Source organism: Agelaius phoeniceus, chromosome 2, assembly GCF_051311805.1.
Source record: "Agelaius phoeniceus isolate bAgePho1 chromosome 2, bAgePho1.hap1, whole genome shotgun sequence".
In the NCBI taxonomy this organism is placed as follows: Eukaryota; Metazoa; Chordata; class Aves; order Passeriformes; family Icteridae; genus Agelaius; species Agelaius phoeniceus.
Genome location: NC_135266.1, coordinates 109394173 through 109415514, shown reverse-complemented (window position 1 = coordinate 109415514; position 21342 = coordinate 109394173). Strand labels below are relative to the sequence as shown.

The window sequence follows — 21342 nt, the reverse complement described above, 5'->3', positions numbered from 1 at the left end:
AGACTAGACTTAATAATTAGAGGAAAAAAAGTCTGTGGGAAGCAACACCTGAAGTCACTGAAAACCATTTAAAGCATTACAGCTGTAATCATTTGAATAAGCAGGGATTTATACTGATAATTCTGAAAGGTGATAATCATCACTCCATTCTAATGAGAAAGAAAATCACTCTCATCTGCCCTTAACAAAGTTGATGTTCTTTTAATTTTTTTTATTATTATTACTTATTTTTTGTGTTATACATATATATCCATCCTATATGTAAAAAATTTTGCTATATAGCTCTGCCTCTCAGAAATTTATCTTTTCTATATCATAATTAGCTATGTTTAATCCTGTTACTAGAAAGGAGAATTTGGTCATTACAGTCATAGTTTTGGTACAATTTTTTTATTCCCATAACAAACTTCTACCAGTAACTGAATGGTACATTTGCATTTTATGGATATTTCAATTTTTTCAAAGGAAAATGATTCAGCATTAGATGTCTCCAAATTTTGATTTTTTAATCTTTAAAATGATCACTTGGCTGTTTGCAGTTGTTCCTTGGTTATTTCACATGTTCATTTTCAATTATTTTCCATAAAAATGCTTCTCTTTATGATAGATAAAAACAATATCAGCAATCCAAATAATAAGCAAGCCTTACAAAAAAAATCAATATTCGAAAAAATTACTAAGAGCTATAAGGATAGTATTGATTTTATTACTGAGGTTATTAATTTCAAGTAACTCATATACTTAGGGATGTTTATTTTCAAGTGTCTAAGTTATTACGAAATTGTTCTAAACACAAATATATTATGATTGTGATTTTTTAGTTTAGAAAGTGTGGAACTCATTAAAAACACACACTTTTGTTTTTCAGCTGATTTCCATTAACACATCTGTGTACAGTAGGACAACATGAAATATAAACCAAAATGCTGCCCCAAATCAGTTAAGAATGTAATTTTTAGTTTGAAATACAAACAAAAGTCAGGAACGGTGGCCCGTTTCTACTATTGCTGTATCTCAACCCATAGAAAAATGAATTAAATGTGTTTGTGTTTTATTTCACTTGAATGTAGAGTTTGCACGAGGTTTCAGACAGTAATTTTAGCCCCATGCTCATTATGACATATAATGATGACACTTTTATTTATGTGCATCTATTAAAGATACGACATTTTTAATGCCATCAGCTCAGCGTTTAAATTAGAGTTTGAGGTAAATGTTTTCATTTAGCTTATTGATTCTGTTCCAATTTAGGAGATTACCCCATGGCTCTAATTCACCCAAAGAATCTCACTGGGGAGATTTTCAAAGGCACAAATAGAAGTCAAACCACTAACTTGCATTGACTGCTGAAATTGTATTACTGCCTTCTCTCTGGATACAGAGAAACTCAGTTCCCATTGTTCTCTTAATAGGACAGGGCATCCATCTTTCTCAAGTAGGCTTTGAAAATGTTGATCAAAGCAGAGGAGGCCAGATGCTCACAGTTTGATATAGATCCAGTACAGTCAGTGAATTATTTGCACCATTTGGGACACAAGCCATGTCATTGCTAAAGTTATTATAAGTTACTTGGTCTCCTAATAACGAGATTCAACACTGGAGAATTAAGTTTTCCCTGACAAAATAGAAAACTGAAAAAGTTAAAAAAAACTCCAACTGATTCATTAACACCAATGCAACTGCCTGGTAAAATTGTCCTTCAAATGAATTTTTTTCTTATTAGGCTGTGAGACATTGACCTTGATTCTTGTTCTGAAGATCAGTATGGAAACACTGCAGAGGAAATGTCCTCATATGCCTGGATGAAGTTATTGTAAAGCCTTCACTGCATTGCAATTTGGGTTGGCAGGAGCAGAAAAAGTGTAACCAGACTCTTATACCTGCTTTTAGATATTTTGTCATAGTTCCTCTTCTCTGCCCATCTGCCAAGATAGTTTCCCACATTTCTGGTGCCACCCACCCCAGGAAAAATTAGCTGACTTTGTATTCCAACAACATGCCCTGTTCAGCAAGCATGTGTAGAAAGTAATTTCTTTTCTTAAATGAACAGAGTGAATACCAGGAATATCTCCATCTTCTGGGACAAAGTTCGTGGAGTTTTAGGTACTTGGCAGGCTGGCTTCAACTTCTAGCTTAATAATCACAGGGACAGTTTGCAAAATACATGTTTATCTCATGTTATCTAGTCAAAATCACCTGCTGAGATAATACCACACTCACCTGGGTTTCTCATCATAAGTTATTCACTCATGTTGGCACAGTTCTCAGCTCAACTACCTTTTCCTTTGCACCTCTTCCAGGTAATACCTCACTTCTGAGCAGGGCTTGGTTAACTGGGGACAGAGAGGAAAGAGCTGAGGAATGATGAGCTGGGAAAAATTATATACTGGAAAGAAAAGGGAGTAGTACACAGAGGTGGAGTATGGAGAAGTCAGAGATCAGTGGAAAGGAAAACAAAGCAAAAAGGAAATACATTTTTAAAGCAAAAATAAGAAGAAAAAATGCAACAAGCTATGTATTTGATCTTGAATTATAAAATGTCTAGGTCTTCTCTGAATGTTTTCTTGAAACCCACTAATATGATATTTTCAATGTGTGAGAAAAATTAAATATAGAAATGCAAATCAGTCCTGACAGATTAGCCTAACAATCACTTTTTTTGAAAAGCAGAAGGCCGACGACAGTTTAGCAGTTTATTTTGAGAGCTGAGTAGGATGGCATATTTTTACATTAAACAATATTCACTTTAGTTTTCTTGTGTTTATTTTTGTCTGAACATATCCTTATAATTCTCCACCACTCAGTAAACAGTCCTACATTTGCCTGAATTAATAGGATAAATATTGCCAATTTGTTAGAACAGAAAATGATAAATGACTTGAATACATTAAATGTGTTTGGGACATATTTAATCCATAAGCTTGATGTTAAAAACGCCAACATTATCTTATAAAATTTTACTATCAACATGATCTGGGAAGCATTCTTGTGGTAGTCTCATACAGCTTCTCATTTATGCTGACATAAAACACTGGCTGTGTTGAAATATCAGCTCACATAGAGCTGTGAAGAGCTGTTAGTTGTGCAGTCACACATAAAAATGCTAAATAATCATTAGAAGAAGGCACGCTCTGGCTGCTGGTGTGGGATCACAGCAGTAAGAGACAGAGAGCCTTTAAAAGCCTGGAGTGCTGTGGTTGAGGATCCTGAGAGCACTTGAGATGCACTCAGGGGTTTTGCTGATTTAGTGCCAGAGCTAAGAAAGCATACTGACAGATGCGATGCCTTCATGAAAGCCGTGCTTCCTTCAGGAGTGGTGTGTTGGGATCCAGAGTCTGCTGGTACTCTTTGCTTTTAAAGAAAAATTAGTTCTCTATTGTGCAAAAGAAATTTGTGGCTGTAGGAGGAGGTGGTGCAAGAGTGAGCTCAACTTGCTAGCTTGTGATAGCACCAGCATCACTCAGGTACCCTGGGTCAGCTGGGGTTGGAGTGCCCTGCTCTTCTGCTCCTTAGCCTTTTGGCTATTTTACTCTATTTTTTTTTCCCAATAATGACTTTAAATGCATAAACTCTCCTGGTATGAAGGACAAGGTGCCACCTCCAGCTCAAACAGCAGCCTTTAAGATTTGTTGTCTCATTAGGCTTTAGCCAGTTACAATGTCTAACATGTCTAGGTTGCTTAGGAAGGTTGGTTCCTTTGCCTGAGTGCAAATTTGGAGGTATCTCATAGGAACTCACTTTGCATTTTACCAGCAAGAACAAAATATCTTCTTTATTACATGCTCCTAGATCAGGGTTTGGTTTTTTTTTTTTTTAATTTACTTCCTGATGGACTTTAAGCATCTTTTATAAACAAAGAGAAAAGAAATATGTTATAAAATAAGAAAAAAAAAGGGCTTAATTCTTGGTTTTCTTATACCAAGAGAAAACTAAAAATGCTTTTCTCATAGCATTACTAGCTAGGCCTGTAATGGGGAATTTCTTGTACAATTCATAGTAGTTCCTAGCTTAACTTTACAGGCTTTGTCTAATGCCGACTCTTCTGCAGTCACATGGAAAAATAAATCGAGGAAAATTGTAGTCTCTGACATAAATCAAAATCTGTGTTGCCTTGAGGGCATGAGGATAGATGGCAAATTGATAAGGTACATGGGTGAGGAAAACATACTTTTTGCCTCAATAACCAGATCTTCTCTTTTCCAATTTCATCAAGCGGAATGTTATTTCTTGTTAATGGTATATAATTAATGAGTATATATGTAAGGCCTGGTTGATCCAAACCAAGATCAGTTTACTTAAATGTTGCTTTAGCCAAGACTAAATAATATGTATCAGAACTTCTTTCTAATTGTGCAAATCCTGCTCTGTTTTTGTGTTTGTGGTTTTTATTAGCAGAAGCATGTATACATAGGTGCTGTACATTTACTTAAAGACTTGTGTGTATCTTTGCACGCATGAAGAACACATTTGTTTTCCTTTACCACCAAAAATGTAAATTGTACTAGCAAAATGTCTAATGTTGTGGTTGAGAATGTAAAGGCTTTAACATGAGGAAATTAAGAAACAAATATATGCCCTCAGAGAAGTGATGACTTTTAAGACTCAGTCATGCTGGACCATGAAGTCTTTAGGAGAGAGGTAATGCTAATTTATACGATTATACAGTGCTGAGGGCACTGTTGGTGTTCTATAAGTAAACAGAAAAAAAACCCCAAGTATGTTAGAATAGTGAATTTGGCAGTTTTTTTTCAAATGTATGCATTTGAATGATTAAAAAACTCCAGTCAGTCTCAGGATCTTTGTTCAGTTGATGTATTAATTAGATCTGTATTACAATCAAAACAGAAAAAACCCAGCCAAGCTGATTTGGGAACTTGAGTGTTTCCCCAAGACTGCAGGGGTACAATGGTGTGTGGGTCTGTTCCACACACACAGTGCTGAATTATGTGTGTGTGCCCTTCACTTCACAGCACTACAATGTTTTCATGGCAAACACTGCTACATCTGAGTTGATCTCCCTGGAGCTTTTAGAGTTATAAGGCTTGTAAAATAAAACTTGGGTAATGTTTAGCTTTAATGAGTTCTGTGACTGTTGTCCTGTCATGCCCCAAAGTCTCTGTACGGCTGCCTCACACAGGCTCCTTGACAGCCACCAGATCCAGTTTTTCTTTTAAAAAGGGAGACTGTTGCAGAAGGGCATCAAAGGCAGTGTAAGAACTGTATTTGGCAGCTATTTAAGTAGAGCTCATACTGCAGAAATAGAAACCTGCTTTGTTTTGCAAATTTGATAAAGATGCCTTAAAATCGAGGACTGGGAAGGGCAGCTCACTGCCCTCCATGATAAGGGAGGTTGAGCCAGTCCTTGTGTGACTTTGAGGAGGGGATGACTCAAGAACCCATGGCATGGTGCCCAGCCAGGCTCTTCCTTGTCAGTCTGTCCTCCTTTGTGCTAAACCAGCACCTGACTTCTGTGCTAAAAAAGCTTTCCTAGGTCATCAGTTTCCAACACAGTCTGTGGCAGGATCTTCAGAAGCGACAGAGATGTCTCTGTGTAAGGAAGTGACTTTGAGGGCTGGAGGAGGACCTCTGTGTACAAAGGGAACTGACTGTTCAAAGGACAGTTGCTCTTCCAGTGGGAGAGGCTGTAGCTTTCATCCTGTCTTTGTGAATGAATGCAGAGAAAAATTATTTCAACCCTTCCTTGGAAGCTCTTGCCTAAATGCTGTAGCGAGCTCTGTTATCAGGTGAAGTCTGTAGTGAAGAGAGAGAAAACTTCAGGAAAAAAGTTCTGCCTATTATGGATAAAAAGCTCTGTGGAAGCTACTTGATCCAAGGAAAGATCTAGGCAGTAAATTGCAAGTGACTTTTATCTATGGTGCACTAAACCAGAAATTAAAAGTTTGGGACATTATGAAAGCTGAGGAGAAAAGAAATTAAATATGTTTGAAGATTTGAGAAAATGAGGTGTATTAAAGCTAGATAGAACTAATGTAACACAGACCATAAATTCATTATGTAATTTTACCTTCAAATCCTTTTGACTGAACTGTAACATATTAGTCAGGAAGGCATCCAGTCTTAGTGTAATATCTTCAAGTAGTCCACTGCATCTCTGAAAAATTTGTCCACAATGGCTAATTCCCAGAATTAATTATATTGCTTTTGAATAAGCTTTCAAATAGCTGAGGAACTCGCATGAGCAGAAATTATATTGCAGAAACTGAAACTAGTTGAATGAGCTATAAAATACTGAATCACATAGGAGCAGACCACCTTTTATTTGGCTTCACACCTCTGAATGCTTAATTGGTTTGGTTTTGCTTGCTATTACTCCAGTGGGGAAGGCATTGCTCTGATGGCAGTAATTGCCCACTGCCCTGCTAACCAGCAACACTGTCCATGGGGCACTATGTTAGACAGAGTGATGTAAAAGCTCCTTTGGTGATTAATTTTCAATGTCTAATTTCATTTCTTTGTGTGAATGTCACTTGTGAGACATTGCTTTGGGCAACTCTTCACACTCCTCAGGATATGGGGTAGCTTTTTTGAAGGCAACAGCTCCTTCTGCTGCGATGGGATAAATGGGCGCAACCTGTGCAAAAGTGTCCATGCAGTGGTTTGTGTCTATAAAAGTGGCTTTCCATTAATCTTGTAAGACAAAAAGCTGTCTGGCCTACAGTTCTGAAACTTTTCATTAATTCTGTGTAGGATTCCCTGTTAGACAAAACAGCTGTGGGGCTTGAGAGCTCAGCCAACATCTGCTAAAATACCAATTTGATGTACAAGTTTACTTTTGCACAGCACAAGGCTCAATGCAGTTTGGATCTGGGACCAGATAAAGGATAACAAGTTTTAACTACAAGGCAGGGAATTCTTCTATGAGGCAGCTTGAATTTTTAGCTCAGATTAATTTGTTTCAGTCTGGAATTTCATGCTTTATTTGGCCTTTTTTTTTTTTTCTTTGAAAATCTTTATCTTCTGTCCTTCAAACAGTTCACTGTCAACTGTGAGACTGCAAAACCTTTTGGTTTCGGTGCTCAAAACTGCAGCTGTCCTTTGAACAGTCAATATTTCTGCATTCACAGTAAACTACACCATTCTACATTACTGCTCATGTGCTCCTAAAGGGCAGACTTATATTAATTGGGTTTTTCTTTTTCCTTTGCTGTATTTTGGTGCAGTGAACAATGTGGTACATTCAGGTGTCTTACATAACCAGCAACACCATGAGTCATCTTTCGAGAGCGACTCCTGACTGAACTGGCATGAGCTCAGATGGTGAAAAATGTGCAGTTAGAAAGTGCTTTAAAAAAGGACAATATGAACTCCCCAACCATTTCTTTTCACACTATATGTTACCATAGGAGTTATTTTTGCTGTAGGGCAAAGGCCCAACAGCATGTGTAGGAGCGATCTCCATTGTTCTTCAGCACATGGATGTGACTCGTGTCAAAGAAAAGGATCACAAAAACCCCAAAGCTTTTCATTAGGAAATCCCACTGAGACAAGGACATGATGACTCTCTCCCTGCCCAGATAGAGTACAGTGTTTATATATGGAATCCCTCCTGGTCACCTCTCCAGGGGGAATAGCCACAAGGAGCTGCTGGGGTCAGAGCAAAACTGAAGGCTGCTTGTAATGTGTAAGAAGCAGGAGATTTGAGGGATCACAGGTTCTTTATATCCTATTCCAAAAATACTTTGCTTTTTGTACTGAACAAAGTTCACTCAAATTGAAATAAAAGCACATCTCTCTTCCTAATTTCTCTAACTGGTCCAAAGAAAAAGAACATACCTTTTAAAGGGATAACTACTTTAATGGCTGTTGAAACTTTCTTGTGATCATCTGTGGTCTGCCAGATCTAGGTGAGAAAATTCTTCAGGGCCTCTTTTGGAAAGTTCCTATCACTGACATGAGAAGGTTTAGAAATTAGTGTCTTCAGCTGGTCGCCTCCTAACTGGTTCTTGTGCAGTATTTCAATTGCACTAATAATTTTGAGCTCAAATTTCATAAAGAGTGGTGGTTGTGAACATTATTAATTATAGAATAGATAAATTATAAAATAGATGCATTATTAAGATGGAAGTAAATTACTTTGTCTCTCCTTTCTTGGTAATTGAATTTGCATCTAGAAATTTACTCCAGTACTTTATTTAACAAAAAGGCCCTCAGTTCTTTAGCTTGGTTACATCTATCCACAACAGCCAGCATGCAATGTGTGAGGCAGAAGATCAGCTTGGAGAAAGCTATTTCATTGCTGTTCTGTGAAAAAAGGAAGTTTTACTGTCATATAAGTAACAATTTTAAGTATTCCAGAGGCTGATGCTTATGGTGCTAAAGGACTAGAAATTTTTGCACTTACTTTTACTGGATATAAATGTAGACTTCGTGCAGACTAAAGCCCTCTGTCACAATGAATGAATAGCCCTCTGGTCTTATTATAGTGATTTTCAGCTCTCAGGATGAAGCTTTTCTGGGTCTCCACAACTCATGGGGAATGATTTCATAATTATGGTGAAAGAGGTAGGCAGGGGTAGCTGTGTTCCAGCTCTTCCTTGAGACTGTTTTGCTGACTGTGGGGACGTTCATGATCTGGCTGCCCAGTACTGAGGGATCTGGGGTTAAATTTCTTCCAGCAGTGCTGCTGCAAGCACTGGAATCTGCTTGCCCTGGGTGCTGGCTGCCCTGAGGCTGCTGGACTGCAGGGGATAGGTTTGTTAGGTAACACAGATTCTATAAACAATTTCTCAGAGCTTCTCTTACCACTGATGCGCTGCTCCATTTATGCAGCATCTGCTGACAGAAGCCTGTGTGGGAGGTGGTATTGTTTGTGTTATTTTCCCTAGGAATAGAAGATACTTGTGCTGAATAAGAGGCAGAGTTACTGCACAGCTTTAAAAAAAAAAAAAAAGTTTCTTTTTTAAGCATTCATTTTTTCATCTTGGATATGTTATTTTTTGCCTTTGCCCCCCCTCTGTGGGTAAGGGGGGGAAAGCTTGAAAAACTGTGTTTTTCTGCCCATTGATAAACGTAATGAGATTTGAGTGTCAACATTAAAATGTTCCGTGTCATCAGCTCTGTGAAACTGCAGTGAAATATGGAAGCGAGGGAGAAAAAACTCAGTTTCCAGCCTGGCTGTGTCCCCTGCTAGGGTGCTGTGGGGAATGTTGATAAACACTGGGAAGGGCTGAGAGGTGGCAGAGGCAGGTGAGGAGCTGGTGGCTTCTGAGGGACCACAGAAAACTGCCACTGCATCTCCTCCTGCGTCTGAGTGCCAGAGGCTCCTAGTTAGGGGAAGCCTTTACAACTCTTCTGTTTTTGCTTTCCCTGGATCAAGGAAATAAGCAATGCAATGGAAATTTTTAATAAACATTTCTAGCAGGAATAACATTTTACATCTCCCTCTGCCTCTGCTGAGTAAGTGCTGTTAGCTCCAATTGTTCATTACTGAGGAAAGTCTTCTCCAATTCATCTCTAGCAGTACTCCAGGTAGAGGTGATTGATTTTTTTTTTTGTTACCTGGCATGGCTGTGCTGTCACTGCTGCTGCTGCTTGGGCTAATAGACATAACTGCTGCCGTGGACGTCGCGCCTAGAATAAAAGCGGGGTCAAGGTGGAGAGGTGAAAAGAATCGTGAGTAACCCGGGCTTTTCCTTCTCTTCTTCTTCTTCTTCTTCTCAGCTCTCTGTTTGAAGAAATGCGTTAGGCCTCGTTTCACTGTGTAATTCTTCCTCTCTGTGAAGTTGCTGTCTAATAGCAGCCTTAAGGCCGTGTAATTTAAGTATTTAAATATGCATGTGGAAGGCACGGGCCACACCTTCCGTGAGCTCCACACATCTGCAGTACAGTCCTGTGTCTCACTGCACCCTCTCTGAACTGCCTGTGCTGATTAACTCCTCTCTTTCCAGGGACTTGGGAGCAGTCCAGGCTGCACCTTTTCTCTTTGTAGTCTTAGCATTTTGCATGCTATTTCAGATGTTAGCTTTGATAAAGGCAGCAAATCTCACAGGTCTGCAGTTTGTGTGAAAGAACCTTGTAACCTCAGTGATTATAACAGCTAATTTTGTGGATATAAATGCATAGCTGCACTTTAAAATCTGCAGATTTAGGTAAGGGAATGTAAGGTAGAATTGCAGCTTGTGAAGGATTTAGGAGTGCTGCACTTGTAAAGAGAAAAGAGCATTTACTATTAGAAAAGGAAAGTAGATGAGTCATCATAATATTTGTGAGTGAGACTTCCTACTGCATACACAGCTGCTTGACTGAAATAACCAGATGATTATTTCCATTTAAAGGGCAACTCAGTTCTCGCTGACATTATTCCTTTTTCCTGTCCAGCTATTTATAAACAAGAATGCCCATGATGGGCAGCATAATATTAGCATTATGCCTGTAAATATTTGCTGAGGTTTTGTTTTGGTTTTTTTTTTTTCTTTTTTAGAAACACTTAGATTACTAAAAGAGAGAAGGAACATTGAAAATAGAATGAAGGTTTTCTGTTGAATTCAGCTAAATGTGATGTGGTTGCTTGGATAACGTATGTGATGGAAGTCCCTAAAATAACCAGAACTTGGAGGGCTGGCTGTTGATATCCTTGGAATAGGTGAAATTTTGTCAGTCCTCTTATCTGGAAGCTCATCTGCAGCTTGAGCAATATTTTTTCCCTAAAGCATGAACACAATATTAATAAATCTGCTGCTTCTCTCAGTTCCCATATCAGTAGCATTAAGGAAAGAGGTGATGGATTCAGTGGAAGTGAGAACTGCCTTGCCCACTCACAGGTACTTTACATCTAAAGCCCACACTGCAGGGCATGAATGTGTGCATAAGGGATGCACAAAAATAGCAACCCACAGCTTATAAATATTTGAATACATGAACTTGTTATGACTAAAAGAGCCTTTTATTTTACTCATTGTGGAAACTGAGGCACAACTGAAATATGTTGAACGAAATTTTTTCACAGTATGTTTCTTTCTCAGTAAAAAGGCCTTCTAAAATGAGTATCTGTACATGTTGAAATGTACAGATGTACATTATGAAAAAAGCCAGATTCAAGGGTAAAACTTCTGTACATTCAGTTTTAATTTATTGACTTGCAGGGGTTTGAAAATTTCTGATTCTGAGTATTCAGCCTGATTTTTTTTCCTGTGAAGAATTGAAATAGATGGTGATATAGACATTACTGTCTCACAAAAGCATGAGTAGAGTTAATCAACTTGCAGTCTTCTTTAGCTGTGATAAGTAAATTATGCAAATATTCAGAAGTTTAGGACCACCACCTGTTTGAAAATTGTTTTGCAGCTACAATATTTAATGTCACCTGTATTAGCTATTAGACCTTGTAGATTCAAATTACTTGCTTTTTTCTCTCAGGACAGGGTGCTCTTAAGCCAGCACATTAGCATATTGCTGTATTTGGTTAAAGGAAAAATAGACTGTAAATCAGTTGTTATAGCACCTTGATATTGTGTTACTTGATTGCTTAGAGACATCAGTTGTTGAATGTATTAAAAGTTAGGGATCTGAATCAGCTCTCCTTGAAAGTACCAGATGCTTGGAGTAGCCTTTAGTGTTTCTTTTATTTAAATTTTAGCAGCAGTCTTACTAAGAACAAGAAGATTTTACAGGAATGCCATTCCTTGTATACTATTTGGCTCTGTTATCCATGATGTCAAAATTTCTCTAGTAGTGGGGATGCGGATTATCATGCAGAGCTGGATACTCTGAGAAGTAGAGAGCTAATTTCTGAGAGAAGAAATGTTCTTTAATCATAATTGATAGAATACTTCTTGATTGCTATTAATGTTGTACATTTGCCTGTCAGTTGACATCACACTTGAAGATGTTCTCTTGCTGGTTCATTTTTGCACATCATAGTTAATATTCTAATGAAAAAAATATTCTGAAAATGCTTGTGATTGTATGGTGTATGTTTCTATTTAACTGGGTTACACTCAAATTGCAAAATTAAAACCAAAAAGCATGACATTACATGAAAGGGGACATGGCTGGTTTCTGCATCTTTTAACTGAAATTTTCACTAAAGCATTTAGCAATGCATTAAAAGTAATTTATATTTACAATATAAAGAGATTTCAAAATATTTTTGCTCCAAGTGGTCATTTAGAAGACAGAACAACCTTTTTATAGGTTCTCTGTGATATTTCTCCAAAAAAGACAATGGCATATTAAGGGCCATAAGAAGTTGTCCACAAAAGCTGTCATGATCCAATTTTAGTCATTCTTTTCAAGGTCCAGCAAGGACCACAACAAAACTTCAATTCCTATGGCTGGCATTTGCTTTATCTGAGCTTATACCTCATCAGATGAAGTTTTCTTCTTTACTTTTCCATAGGGGATCTTGGAACTGGGAAATCTGTAGCCTGGTTCTGCTCCATTGCAGCTTGAATGAATGAAGTCAGGAGAATGGAGATAAATGTTATTTTCTGAAAAATAGAACTGCAAGAAAAAATAGTATAGAAGGAAAATAAGGGGACTTATTCCTGCAAGAATCTGTAGTTTCTGTAGGGTGGGGAAGGGGCAACAGTGCATAACTTGGAGACAATGTTAAACTATTTAAATATGTTAAAATAACAGTGGTTAATTGCTTATGCAATGATGTCTTCTTCTGGCACATTATTACTTTTATGCATTCACTTCATGTTCAACAAAGCCAACAATTATTGTTTGAATGTCTATACTTTATGATTTACATGCTTATGATCATTGGAAATTATGCAGAGAAATCTCATGGTTTGATACCAAAATGGCAATGTATTTAGGCTGTCTTACTATCTCTCAGAAAACTGCATTATAGAGCAATATCCTGGTTATTATTAACTGCTATACCCTGCATATAATGTTTACACTGAAGACTTTAAAAACATATTTTCTGACATTTATAACTTTAAATATTTTTGTTGTACTGTGTGTAATTTTGTTTTTTGAGAAAAACTTAATCAGAATTTCTTAATCAGTGAATAAATTTCTTTTCATTTTAAAGGGAATAAAATCATAATTTTTGGTCAGGTTTTGGATGTAAAGGTCAGAATTTAAAGTTGTCCCACAGTGAATAGCTGCAGCAGATATGTGTCTTTCCTATTTCTGGTAGAAATATGAACATATGAAGTAACAGAATTATGACATTTTAAGATTTTACAAGGCATCAGAACTATACATTCTGTTGTTCAATTCATTCTGTATTTCAGATAAAATGCTTAGGATCAGCATAACAGGCTTATATACTGTAGTTGGCAATAGAAATAACAAATACCATGGTCTTTGTTAACCTATTATTATTATTATTATTTTTTTTACTATTATTAGGAATGCCACTAATATAAAAGTAGTAAAAAAAATTTCTTACTGACTCTTTGTGTGTGGAAATATATCTATCTATCTATCTATATATATTTCGGGGTATGTATACATACATACTTATGTAGGCACTTGTGGGCACATAAAGAGCTACTTTACTCTGTTAAAAGCTTCAACATTTCTCTGTAGTGGTTCTAAAATCCTATCAGTAACATGTCAGTCATTTCTCAGTCAGTCCCAGCCCTGTATTTTCTCTAGGTAGAGGGAATATGCTGAAATTTTTAAACTTTTTTTGCTAAATATATCATACTGATGTTCATTCATTGGTTCATAGGTTGTGAATTTCTTATGATATTTGGTACTCATAACTTTTACTTGTCCTCTATGGATAAAGAAACAGAGTCTTAATTTTGTTGGAAAGTCACAGCTAGATTTTGCTTTATAAGTTTCCTCAGACTGATCACAATTCAGAAAAGTTGAATTGTGCATTGGGGTTAAATCTTGCAAGTTGTTCCATGGTATATATTTGACTGTCAAATGAATATATTTTTCAAGTCGTTTTGGTAAGAAGGAAAAGGAATCTGATGTGTGGCTTTACCTGTATGGATCCCTAAAGAAGAAACAAAAAAAAAAAAAGAATTTAACAGTAACGTTGCTGCCTCAAATAAAGATATGCTTGAAAAGAAAAGGCTCAAACCAGGACTGAAAGAGATTAGGAGGTCTCAGGTGACACAGCCCAGGGACATCAGTGCCTGTGTGCCCATCTCTCCCCGTGTCAGTGACCACTACGATTTCCAGCCAAACAGCTGCTGGAAGTGCATCACCAACAGGAGATTAATTCCTCTGCTCAGATGAGATATCTTGATTTGATTAAAAAAAATTGTCAGGTATATAGTTAAAAATTAGTGTCCTGTTAAAGAAACCAGCAGGTTCCTTATCTTTAAGAAGGGAGTAAAACATTTGTCCTTCTTGAAGAGCTACAGAGTGGTCTTTGATGTTCAGATTTCCTCTTTTATTGCAGTATTTAACCCTGACATGTGCCAAATAATTTAACTGCAAGTTTGCATATTAATTTTATCATCTGGCACTAGAGGCTTCCTTGGAAGCTTTAAATAGAACAGCAAATCAAAACCATTTTGTGATCTTTGGTGGTCAAAATGTAACCAGAAAGGTTTAACACAGCCTTTCCTAACCTTGAGGCTGTTTTCCAAGTACTTCCACCCCCTCCCCTTTCAGGTAGTTGTATTTCTCACAAGAAATCTTACTTCACACAACAGAGGAAAGTGTTTTATCACAGACATTCTCATGTCAAGTAACTCAGTATATAAAAAGAGCTATGAACAGAAAAGACAGTTGCCCTTAGATGCTGGAGCCCTTTTTTCTCCTGAAGTAGATGTGGCTGATAAGAAACTCAGAGGGATGGTGAAAAGAGACATTAAGGAAAGAAGGAGAGATATTTTTAACGGGAGGAAAAGAAGAGAGAATTGGAAGCAAACAGAAAGGGGGCAGTTAAATAGCTGAAGGCTGAAGGAAAGTAAAGAAAAGGGAAAAGAAAGATAAGGAGAAGAGAATCTGGAAGAGGATAAAACAAACTGCTTCTGCAATTAACATTTAACTAATTTGCAGTTTCTCATGCAAACTACTTAATCTGTGGGATTAACTTGAGTGTCCCACTTCCATTATACTGTCTGTAGCATCTGGGAAATAATCTCATATGTCAAGAAATAAATTTATTTAGAACTTTTCTAAGTTTTAAGGTTAAAATGAACTATTTTGTTTTAAAATTGCTTCAGTGAGATTTTACAGTCGAATTTAAAGTGGATGACACTGATTCATAAAAACATAGAGATTTTGGAGTAATTAAAATTTGGAACATTTGGTGCCCTAGAACTTATGACCTTTAATAAATTTGAATGGAATTGAATTGAATTTCAGTGTGCAGGGTAGCATATGATAGATAGGCAGTGAAGCTGCTCTGAGATTATATTTCTGTAACACACTCCACAAATTCAAGAGGTCCCTTAAATGATTTTGAAGTACTTACTGTACTTACTTGAAGAGAAGAAAGCATAATTTCTTCTATTTAGTCTATTTTTGTGGAAAAAATTATTTTATTAACATTTAGAGACTTTATCTTTCTTTTCTTCTTTCTGAATAACAGAAAAAAAGGTGTTCTTTTAATTACTCAGTTATGTTGAGAGATAATTGCACATTTCCCTTTGTGGACGTTCCTGTACCATTTTTAAAGTCAGCCTGTGTATATTCTCCTTTAAATATATTCACTGACAGTTTATTTTAAATCACTCTGTAATTGACTGATAAAACTTTATATGGATTTCCTAACAATTGCAAGAGTAACTTTATCCTGTTTTATTCTTAACACTTTATTTTAGCTATGATCTAAGGACAATGGAAGAGTTAACACAATTCTCTACATGAGCTACTAAAATCCTCAGGACTGCATTCCCATATTTATTTTTATCTTAGATAGCCAGGCTCACCAATAATTCATCTCTCTCTGCCTCCTTGCTTGGAGATATATGGAATCTTGAGGCACAAGCATTCAAAGATGAACATGAGGACCACCCAGTACCTAGATAAGCAGATTATGATGCTCTAATTCTTGGCTTTCCTGCCAAAAGCACCATTATTACCTCCAAACATCTAAATCCATGATTAAGAAGTCTCAAGAAATAGAAAAGTTCACTTCCTTCTCATTCCTCTTAGGGTAAACTTAAAGCCTTGTACATATATTTAGCTCCCCATTTTCAGGCTCTTTTCTAACTCAAGCAGGACTGAAACAGTCACTGCTCACCTCCAGGGCTGAGAGCTGTAGCTGGGACACTTTTTGTGTCCCACTGCTGGTGAAAGGCCAGGACATGAGCTGTGATGGGAGTCGCAGGTAGGGATGAAAAGTTTCAGAATCACAGCACTTCATCCATGTCCTTTTTCTCAACAAAGATGCTTCCCTTTTGATTGCCTTTCCTTTCTTCCTGTGAATCTGGAATCCCACTGTCAGTTTACTTTCTCACATCAAGCAAAAGGAAAGGAGACTCTTAACTGCTCCTTTGGAATAACAGCTGGAGCTGGGACTAGAGAAATGCTGTATTGCCTGGCCATGTGCTTGGGAGTATCTTGATCCCTTCACCTCATGCATTATTTTCCCTTCTGCCTTTCCCTTGTGACCTCTTCTTTACCACATCATTTTCTGGTGCCCCAGGTGCCATTTTTTAAAGCTTTTTCAAGCTTTTCCAATCTATTGCATCTCTTCCAGTACCTTGTGTGCTGCCAACCCACATAGCAGAGAGCCCTGGGGCAGCCAGCATTCCCATGAGAACAAGCAACCTGCTGAGCTCAAGATTCTAGTCTGTCCTTGGGATTCTACTTCTTGCCTCTTGAAGGACTGGGGTCCTGACTGTAAGATCAGAGTTATTGTATGGGATTCTCCAAAAAAACTGTTTAATTTCAGCAAAATGGAAACTTCTGGTCGGAGTTGGAAGTATCAGAAAATCTGACTGCCACTGAAAAAATCCAAGTTAGAGCACAGCAGTAGTTTAGGGCTACTTGTATTGGCTGAGAGAGGTGTTTTACCCAAAATAAAAATATTTTCTTATAATTTTAGATTTCTTACAAAAGTCTTGATCCCTGTATCATGAGTTGATCATAAATGGGTCATAAGAGGTTATTTTGTTTACACAGATCCTGTAGATGATGACACCTGTCTCAAAGCTTCAAGAGTAAGCCAGACATCAGAATACATTGATACCTTCTTGAGACAAAGTCTATTTGTTTCCTTATTTATTTATACATGCATATTCTTCCAGAAAACAAGCATAGATTTAGTTGTAATTATTTTTATTTTATAGGTAATAAATATTTTTCTGGTGTGCCATTAGTGCATCCTTAAAATGAACAGTTCATTCATCACTGTCCTACTTCATGTCTGCCCTCCAGTGAAATTATTGCTTTATAATGACATGATGCTGGACTACTGGTGTTATAAATGTGTCCCTGCTGAAACAGGTGAAAGAAAAAAAATCCTTATAACAATATAAGAATACTCATACAAATATTTATTTTTTATGTGAGTGATTAATGACAATACCACAATCATGTCTAGACAACCTGAATGTGTTTTTTTAAGAAACAGAACTCAACCAGGAGTTGCACACAGGAAAAATAGTGAAACAAAAAATTAACATGAAGCTTGCTTCATGTAGAGCCTCTCCAGGATAACATGTACTTCATGTTTCCTCAGCAGTCTCTGGATATTTGTGTTAGACTACAAAATCATCAAATCAGACTCTTCCAAAAGTGGAAGTTGTTGATAATGCTGCATTTCTTTCTTTCACTATTCCAAAACTACAGGAGAGCAAGCTCAAGGCAGCTAACTCTTGTTAGAAATGCTGAAGAAGAGTTTGTGACCTCAAGTTTATTTTCTAAATATTTGTTCAGTGGCCCCACCAGTGATGTGACATGCTTGATTTTTTGCAAACACCCATTTAAACTGGCCTTCTCCACAAATATATAAGGAATGGCTGTTCTTTGTATGGCTACTCATATTTGCATTCTTGTGAGTAATAAATGCCAAGTATTTCAACTGTTCTCACTATCTTTAAAAGTTTGCAATCCAAATAGGCACCAAAAAGCTAGAGTGTGTTAGCTCAGGGACTAGATGCATGCTACCTAGAGAAACTTGATACAGATATGAATGAATATGGATTTTACAGCACATATGCATTCTCCAGAAATGTATTGTCTGTATTTATAAGCAGTATATTTATTAAAATCATGAGTGCTTCTTAGATAATAAAGAGTGCATGAGACCATTTATTTGCCATCAGTAGTTTTACTTGGTACTGTGATACAGCATCATATGTCATTTCTGTGATGCAAACTGACTAAGGAAATAAGGAAAAATGCTTTTTATCCTTTGTAACATGTTTTTTGTCCTACAGAGTCTTTGGTGAGTCAGTCTCTTTTTACTCAAGACTGAGTATGATATAAAATAAAAACAAAACTGCATACTTGGGTGGAGATAGGCAGTGAGCAATCACAACATACTAAAAGTCTATATTTGAGTAATAAGTGTGAAAAGTGCATGAATCACAGAAATTAAATTCTGGGTATGCTGTCTAGTAAATCTTAGTGTGAAACATTTGCCTGTGAAGACTTGAGCTGAAGACTGTACTGTTACATTTATTTGTTACTCTTTTACATGTGTACAGAATCAATCAGTTTGCTTCTCTCAATTATATTGGCTCTCATCAAGGACTGAATTGTCAAACTGGGAAATTGCCCCTATGGAATGTTTCCTCTGATACATTGCAGTCCAGAAAATGGACTTGCTTTTCTTCCCTCCGTTTTTATTAGCACTTTCTCCTTAACAGGCTTTGCTGAAAGGAGCTAGCTTGTGGAGGTCTCACTCTCTTCCCTTCATCCCTACTCTTGCAGAACGAATCTTGACTCCCTCACAGTGCACAGAGAAGTCCCTTCATGTTTGGAGCTACTTGGGGTAGGTTTGGCTGGTTCAGGTGAGGAGACACGTGAGGATTCTTTAGGGTCAGTGAGAAGGAAACGTTTCCCATCTGCCAACCCTTCTTTTTCTGTGTGAATTAGAGCTGAGGAGGCTTTGAGAATATACCCAAATCCTTAGTTATGGAACCCCTTCATTCTCAGAGAAATTTCAGCAACACAGAAACACAACACACTACAGAAAAAGCGGCGTGTTTAATGAGAAACAGATGGGGCCTGTGTATTGTTAGTGGAGAGAGAGACTACTGTTTTGTGTAAAGAGAAACACATAACATTAGGAATTCAAACAGAGTAGGTTACAGGACATTGTAACAAGATGTTAATTTTATGCTTCATGTTTAAGATATTAGTTAAAGAGTTTTTAACTTTGTCCGATATACAGTCTCTGTGTAGGTCTTCCTTAAAAAAGAAACCCCCAAAAACCAAAGAATTTAATAAATATATATTCCATTCCTTTTTGCTGTTTCTAGTTCTTTCAGTAAAGTTTTACAAATATCATATTTTTCTTTCTTAACACCAGTTGTGCCTTTCCAACAGTATCCAAAGACAATATTTTTTTCACAATCAATTGCTGGTTGCTTTAACATATGTTGGTGTGATTTGTTAATGTTCAGGTACCAATAAAGTTGGGCTTTTTTTTGTTTTCCATTTGTGTGTGTGTTCAGCAACATAAGAATTTAACTACTTGTTTCATTGAAAATAAACTCTCACTGACTTTGCTTTTCTTTTTTCTTCAGATCACTGGGAATATAACAGTTTTACATGCCAACTTCTGATGGGTTTATATCCAGTATTTGATTTAAAAATCACATGGCCATGAATAGCAGCGTTTGTTTTTTTGTTTTTTTTTTTTTTTTGGCCGAGCCTGCTTAGTTTCATATAACACTATGACATTAATGTCTTCTTTTTAATGACTGTAAACATTTTAGTTTGCATTTTATATGCAGCACCTTTAAGCTTTAATTGGACATCTGATAGTCTGTGTACATAAGCACCTCCCAGATAATGTGGAAATTGTAGACTGAGAAGCAATGATGCTATTGTGCTGGGGGATGCAGACTTGAGCCTGTTTTGTCAGATTGTCTCCCAGGGGTGTCTGCTGTATTTCAGAAAAGCTCTTCATATGAACTGTTAGAGAAATATGAAAGTGATGTGGCAGGTGCCAGAGAAAATCTTTGACATGCATTTTATCCCACTCAGATTAGAAAGTTCCCACCTCTTCTTTTTTTAATCTTACATATTAAAATCTCAGACTGTGAGTCAGGTAAGATTAGATCTGTGAATTCTGATGTATATTCAATATATCATCATATTGTGTAAAGTGTTGTCCATCATTCTGTTGCTGTGGATGTCTTTGTCTATACCATATTTACTTTGGAGACATTTATTCTGTATCTAGAGAACAGAAAATGCAATTGATTTGTTTCCTAACACATTCTTTGAGAAGTTCTCCCTCTTTCCCTCTGCAGCTGCAGCACCTTCTGCTCTGTGAAAATGTGTTCCATCAGAATGAGCCAATTTTCCCTTTTTAACTTAGTGTCACTTAACTGTAGGAATCATCAGTGGTCACCTAATAGTATTTCCTCAAAAGGCAATCTGAGGAGTTAGTTTGTCCTGGAACTCAGCCTCCTTTTGTGATAGTATTTTATCAAAAGCATTTTGTTTCTGAAGTAGTTCCAGCCCAAGAAATATAATATAGCAACCTGACAGGAACTGATGTGTCTAAGGACATTAATTGATCAATTTTCTTCATGGCCCTGCCAGGTGCTATAAATAGCTCTGTGTTTGTTGTTTTTACTACATGGATGAATTCAATGATAGACAAAATGTGTGTAAGATTTGCAAAAGCCACACAGGAAATTAGTAGCCTTACTAGATTCTTGTCATGAGATTCTTGCTCATGAGAACATGGTGTTGCTAAAAAAAAAAAGATAAATTGATATGTCAGTCTACAGTGCAAAGTCTATATATGGGTATCCCTTGTTCGTGTTCCTGGCTCTCCATGTATTTTATGATGATTACTGACAGTGTTGCCATATGTTATGAGCAGCTAGGGAAATAGGGGCAATCCATAAATATCTGGGCATATGTGGGCTTTTGAGGACATTGCAGCGGAGGTAGAAAGCAAATGTAACTCTGCACAAGCATTTCTTTATTGATAAAACTTCTTCAGCACAGTTTCTGGTGATAGTTCTGCATGAATGTGTTTATATATACAGCAGCATGTTGTCTCCTGCTGTGCAAGAATGATTTCCAGTATCCAGTTCTCACAATGATAGCAACTCATGAGGAACAAATAAGCAAGAAAATAAAAATTTAAGTTATGGCTTCAGGACTTAAGCAGCTTTGCAAAACCTACAGCAGCTTTTTCAGCTGGAGGAGAATGTGTTTTATCTGGGCTACAGAACAATCAAATGATTTAACATTTTGTTTAGAGTCCAAGAGACCAGATGTATAAGTCAATTAAGGTAGTAACTAAATAAGGGT

General features: G+C 37.0%; 1 protein-coding gene across 8 annotated transcripts in view; it reads left to right on the top strand.

Annotated features, from left to right (window-relative positions):
- Nucleotides 1–21342, top strand: part of ROBO1 (roundabout guidance receptor 1) — a 687829-nt gene that overhangs the window by 184955 nt on the left and 481532 nt on the right. For 5 of the 8 annotated variants that reach the window (XM_077174535.1, XM_077174531.1, XM_077174536.1 and 2 more), the window contains exon 3: nucleotides 9565–9633. The exons of 1 other annotated variant lie outside the window; for it this stretch is intronic. In XM_077174535.1, coding sequence (XP_077030650.1) covers nucleotides 9565–9633 — 69 coding nt within the window. Of the gene's footprint in view, nucleotides 1–8962; nucleotides 9634–21342 lie in introns of those variants that run through there. 2 more of the 8 variants (XM_077174533.1, XM_077174537.1) reach the window with 2 other exon arrangements.